The 5901-nt window shown below is 38.5% G+C and overlaps 2 protein-coding genes across 3 annotated transcripts in view; one reads left to right on the top strand and one right to left on the bottom strand.

Annotated features, from left to right (window-relative positions):
- The window catches only part of rell1 (RELT like 1), a 33876-nt gene that overhangs the window by 18845 nt on the left and 9130 nt on the right, over positions 1-5901 (bottom strand). The window lies entirely within an intron of this gene.
- Positions 1102-5823, top strand: LOC118338089 (the record flags this gene model as incomplete). The annotated part of the gene is given in 3 exon segments (XM_035675272.1): positions 1102-1257; positions 1427-1525; positions 4599-5823. Coding segments are annotated over 3 exon segments (555 nt in total), but the record flags the coding sequence as incomplete, so codon positions are not given.

The raw sequence follows: 5901 nt of genomic DNA, 5'->3' as shown, positions 1-5901 counted from the left end.
ATGTAGTGTGAAAGCGCTTTGAGTGGAGAAGGAGTTGAAAAATGTAATATGAGAATTTTTTTTCCGGCTGTTACCAAAGTAACTACCAGTTCGCTGCTTGGAGAGAGAAGCTACCCGTGTCTGCTCTCTCTGGCTGTAGCTTGTTGCATGGCTCACCCAGTCGTGTTCAACACAACCACATATTTAGCCTACTAGATATTCCTCTGGCGTTGGCGAGCTCTTCTCAGTTAGCCTCCGATCTGGGGGCATTTGTCAGCGATCTCCCAAAATAGTCTGTGAGTGGAAAATCAAGGCTAAAATCACATTGTGTGAACTCGGCAGAATATGAAAATACACAACCAATATGGTTTACTGTTTACTGTGTTACTCCACCCTAAGCACGTTTTTTATTTTTTACTTTAAACTAAATTATATGACTGTACTGTGTAAAAAAAAAAACACAAAAAAAACCTACTTTATTTGAACTGTTACTTATGGGCTGTAGCCAAATTAATGTACACACTCACCCAAAACCACAGCCTATATGACCATTTGTAAGCAAGTGGTATCTCGGCTCTGATTGGCTGTTTTTGTCAAGGCCTGGTGGATTCATGCAAATACCCTTAGGAGCACTAGGAGGAGCCAGAGGAACCAGATTTCTTTTTACAGATTTTCTGTCTCATGTACTACTGTCAGGATATAGTGAAAGTTTCAGCAAACATGACAAAAAAGTTAGTTTAAGTTAAAGTTACCTACTGTAGCTTTAAAATGTGTTCTCTGCACATTTTGGAATAGGAATCTAATTGACAAAAAGTATCCAGCCAAGGAGTCAGTTTGGTACTTCCTAGCTTTACACTCTTAATGGCATTTTCCACAAGTTATTCTTATGTAAGCATGCACAGACTGGTTATTGGCAACCTCCTAATGTTCGTCTCCACAATCATGACCAAATGTCAAACTACAGCCTGTCTTCTCTCACACTGTCACCAAAACAAAAAGCTTAAGTTTGTTCTTGCTGCAGGAGAACAGGATTACATTATATGGTAATGTGTATGTATGTGTTACTTTATGCACCTTCTGTGTGTCTTCTGGATAAGTAACTGACAAAATCTTGTCTTACAGATAAATGAAGAGTTCCGAAGGTGCAACACTATTCCCCTGGAGTCGACGTTTATCTCCCAGCTGGACAAGTACACGCCAAAGTTCCTGGAGTTATTCAGCTCAAAGGGAGGGGCCGTTGGACAGCGCATGAAGAGTGTGTTGATTGAACTGATAAAGGTGAGCTCATTGTGGGCAAAGGTCAAATAATGGGTTAATGTAGATTAGGTTTTTGCTACTGTTGGAGCTGTGTTTGGGGTAAATATGAGCTGAGAGAATGAAGAATTGACTCAAACAAGAGAGATGAAGATTGGGAGTTGTCATTCTTGAGCCAATGCTTTAACTGCAGGACCCACATGCCTCAGTGATGAAGAAGCGGGACGTGACTCTGAGATGCCTCATCGAGTACATGGGGGAGAGTGTGCAGGAGCTCATCTCTGATTATTATGTAAGTATTGTCCTAATAAGACTATTTGAAGTCTTGTTGTAGTTTTGAGAGCTTTCTCTTTATTGTTATTTTTTCCGATCCTTTTTAGTTTTATTTCTATGTGGTGCTCTGGTGGCGACACACACATGTATATAGTTGTAGTTGTGTTAATGTTATAGTGATAATAAATATACGATATGTTACAATACTGTTTTTATAATAATGGTTATAAAATAATATGAATTGACAGTACTATAATAATCATAATAGTAATCGTTTTCAGAGTACATCAGTTCATTAAATTGAACCTTGTTAGTAGTACACTTCAGACTGAATATACATGCACTTAACATAACGAAATACGTCCTAGCTGAGGGTCTTCATAAAAGCTAAAATAAGGGGTTCCACCCCACATTTGTAGACTGGATAAGAGTCATACATACAAACCCAAAATCACGTGTTAGAGTGAATGGAAGCTGCTCAGATTTTTATCTTGAGAGGGGGGTCTGACAGGGTGACTGCCTTAGCCCTTTTCTTTTTGCTATAAATATAGAACCTCTAGCTGCATTAATCAGACAGAATGTGGTCGAGGCAGACGACCACCACCTAGAGCCGAAGGGTCTGTCCGAGGTTTCTGCCTTTTAACAGGCAGTTTTTCCTTGCCCTCGTCGCCAAGTGCTTGCTCATGGTGGTACTGTTGGGTCTCTGTAAATGTTATAAGGAGTTCGGTCTAGACCTGAATTGAATGATAGTATTAAAGGCATAAAAGATCAAGGTCAAATAGAACACAAAATTTATCTCTAGGCAGATGACATATTGACATATATAAGTGATCAAGTTACCTCCGTCCCAGCATTAATAAGAAATTTGAAGGAATATGGAGAACTCTCAGGCTATAAAATTCATCAATCAAATTCAGAGGCAATGATGCTGGTGGGACACTGGCCTGCACAATTAACAGGCAGTATTAAATTCCACTGGTCTAATCAAGGGTTTAGATACTTGGGTATCATCATATCACCTGACACATCACAGTCTTATATAAATAAGATACAATTATATTATTATTATATTATATTATATTAAAATAAAAAAAATTGATAATCAGTGGGTGAAAAACACTTTAAGAATATGGTCCAATGTGAAGAAGAAATTAGGACTCCCTGTGTCCATATCTAGAGCAATGAAACTTGCACAAAATACAGACTTTCTTCCATCTAACTTAGGAACAGGGTTCAAGAAATGGGAGTGGATTGGCTTAGTTATGTTGGACCAATTATTTGACGGAGGAGTCTTGATGTCCTATGAGCAGCTCAGACATAAATACAACCTTTCAGCCCATGATTTTTTTAAATATCTCCAACTGAGACACTATTTACAGAAACACAAAGAATGCGACAAACTATGCACTTTACCCTGTAATATAGAACATTTCTTTATTTTAATAATTACAGGGACTATTAAAAAGAAGGTTATATCATGGATATATGAGATACTACAAGAAGAACTAACAGATAACAGTTTAGATATGAAAGAAAAATGGGAACTGGAAATTAACACCAAACTCCAGATAACAGCTGGACATTGTCATGCAGAGAGGGTCACAAAATTACAAATAGCCCTATCTGGAAGGAATTTGAATGGAAAGCTAAGATGAGGTTTTTCAGGGCTCCTGTCGTCACATCAAGATTTGTGGATACCTCAAATCAGTGCTGGAGGGGCTGTGGCCTGGTGGGAGACCACACACATATATTCTGGGATTGTCCAAAACTGTTAAGATACTGGCTAAACATACAAAATGAAATTCTTTTTTTTTTTTTAAATGTAGATCTTCCCTTAGAACCATCTTGTTTTGTGCTAGAAATATTGCCAGAAGATCTAAAAAAACAATAATCAGAGAGTATTGCTGAGAGTCCTTCTTCTAATTGCTAAGAAGATGATTACAATCTCCTGGCTGAGGCCGCAGCCCCCCACAGTAGCACAATGGAGAGAGAAAGTTAAGAATGTTTACTACATGGAAAATATAACCGCAAGGTTACACTTGAAAACGGATGTATTCCTGAATAAATGGTCCCCAATTATCTCATATTTTATTGATTGATATGATTTTTGATGTGACTGATGTGGGTTTTTCTTCCCCCTGCCATTCAATTATGAATAATGAATATTTGTATACTGTATGTTCATCCTCTCACTCAGTGAATGAATATCACTGCCCACTTTCAAATATGGACTCTATCTGGACATTGTTATGTCAAAATCCATGGACTACCTCTACCCCATTTACACCTGTGTTGTATCCTTGAACGTGTTAATGTATATGACTGCACCCGATAAAGGGGGTGGGGAAAGTAAAAAAGCTGGTGAATTTTGTGGGGTGAAATGTAATAGTGGAAGCAAAAAAAGGGAAAGCTACCTCCAGATCAGCCTATAGCAAAATTCATGGGTTGATGCTGGGTTTCAGCAAGTTGAGGTAGCATTTTTATAGCCTAACATGTAGAATTCAAATACTTTGCACTAAATGTAAAGTCATAAAGCACGATGCCTTCATGTTAGCAGATCGGCATCAAAAAGTCAAAGTACATGTCAAACTATTTCGGTAAGATAGTCATTTTAGGTCGATCTTGTGGATCTTTAGATAGCCAGCTGATGTATTTTCAAGTGTTAATTTTTCTGACTGGTTTGGTTTTAATTAGGTATTTAGAAGCTATAAAAAGGGGGTTTTATGGCACGATTGACAGCTGAGCCCTGCTTGCGATTGAGTCTGACTTCGATATTGCTGCTCCAACCCCAATCACTGCACAGACTCTGGCTCCAAAATTATGATTTTGGCTTAATTTTTGTTTAGTGGGAGGAAGCGGAGACACAATTTCCATATTTATATGTGGATGACCCATATATATATATAGGTTTCAGCTGAAAAGAGTGGTTAAAAAAAACAAAAACAAAAAACAGAACGTAATGGAATGAAATAATGGGTGGGGTTTTATTAAAGCCACACAAAGTTCATTAAAGTCCCTGAACTGGATTACCTTTTCTTTCTTTTTTTAAATGCAAGCATGTCAACAACAGTGTGTCTTTGCATCTGTTGCAGAGAACAGCCGAGGATCAAGTTCATGAGGACCTCAATACACAGGGTATGAGGATCTATGTTTGTCACCAGCCGGATGCGGTGGGCATCATCATCGATGGAACTCCGGTGCTGACTGGTCTGGAGAACATGTCCAGAGCCTGCTGCCTTCTCCTCGGCCTAACCTACGCCCTAAACCTGGATTATCCTCCCAAACTCGCCAAAACGTTTGAAGTCTTTCAAAGACTGTTTGTAGGACTTGATATGCTGCAGCCAAAACCATCATCAAAGTACATCAACTTGAAAAACAAACTCTTTCTCTGAGCACTGACTCTATTCATCCACAGCTCTGTTTGGTACCATGTAAACTAAGGGTTTAAACACTGAGGCTAGGATTTAGGGCCTTCCAGCTCAGTTCTTTGGAGAATGAGTGCTGTATAAGCTGTCAATGTTAGTAGTAGCTAATCTGTTTTTTACCTAATGAGACATGTTGTACTGTAGATCAAACTTTTATATTAACATCTGTTATGGGAAATATATTATACTGATACACATTTTAACATTTAAAAAATTACTTTTGCTTTTATACATTTTGTAGACATTTTAGTTTGGGGGTGACTGAAGAGAATGTATGAATACGTTTACATACAGCATTCAGAATACAAGCAGAATTATGATTTTGTATAAACAAATGAAAGAAAGTTATGTAATTTGTTCCTCAGTTTATCTGTTTTCACAGACTTCCACGTCAATAGTTTATTCTTGTATAAATTACTATGACCTTGAAAAAGTTTAGGTTTAGCACAGATTTCAGAACAATCTAAAGAAAATTATGTCGTCAGTGTTGTGGAGGCAGAATACTTTTCTTTTTTCTATTTGATGGAAATTAAAAGCATTGACATGATTTGGATATAAATTGAATTGACTATAGCATTGTGAACATTTTATGTTATTATTTGTGAATATAAGCTACATCTATCATATATTTTTGTTATATTGTATATAGGAAATTTTATTTTTCAACAGAAATTATCATCATCGTCATCCGCATATTCGGGGTTGGGTCGCGGGGGTAGCAGGTCCAGCGAGGACCCCAAACTTCTTTCCCTGGCCACATTGCCAGCTCTGACTTGGGGATCCCGAGGCGTTCCCAGGCCAGTGTGGAGATATACTCTCTCCAACCTGGTCCTCGGTCTGCCCCATAGCATCCTCCCAGCTGGAACATGCCAGGAAACACCTCCCCTGGGGAGGCGCCTGGAGTGATCCTCACAGATGCCCAAACCAACCTCAACTGGCTCCTGTTCCTAGCAAGACGCCGCGGTCACCT

This window comes from Morone saxatilis, unplaced genomic scaffold, assembly GCF_004916995.1.
Source record: "Morone saxatilis isolate NCDOM2014 unplaced genomic scaffold, NCSU_SB_2.0 Contig4, whole genome shotgun sequence".
Taxonomy (NCBI): domain Eukaryota; kingdom Metazoa; phylum Chordata; class Actinopteri; family Moronidae; genus Morone; species Morone saxatilis.
This window is presented reverse-complemented; position numbering and strand designations above follow the sequence as displayed.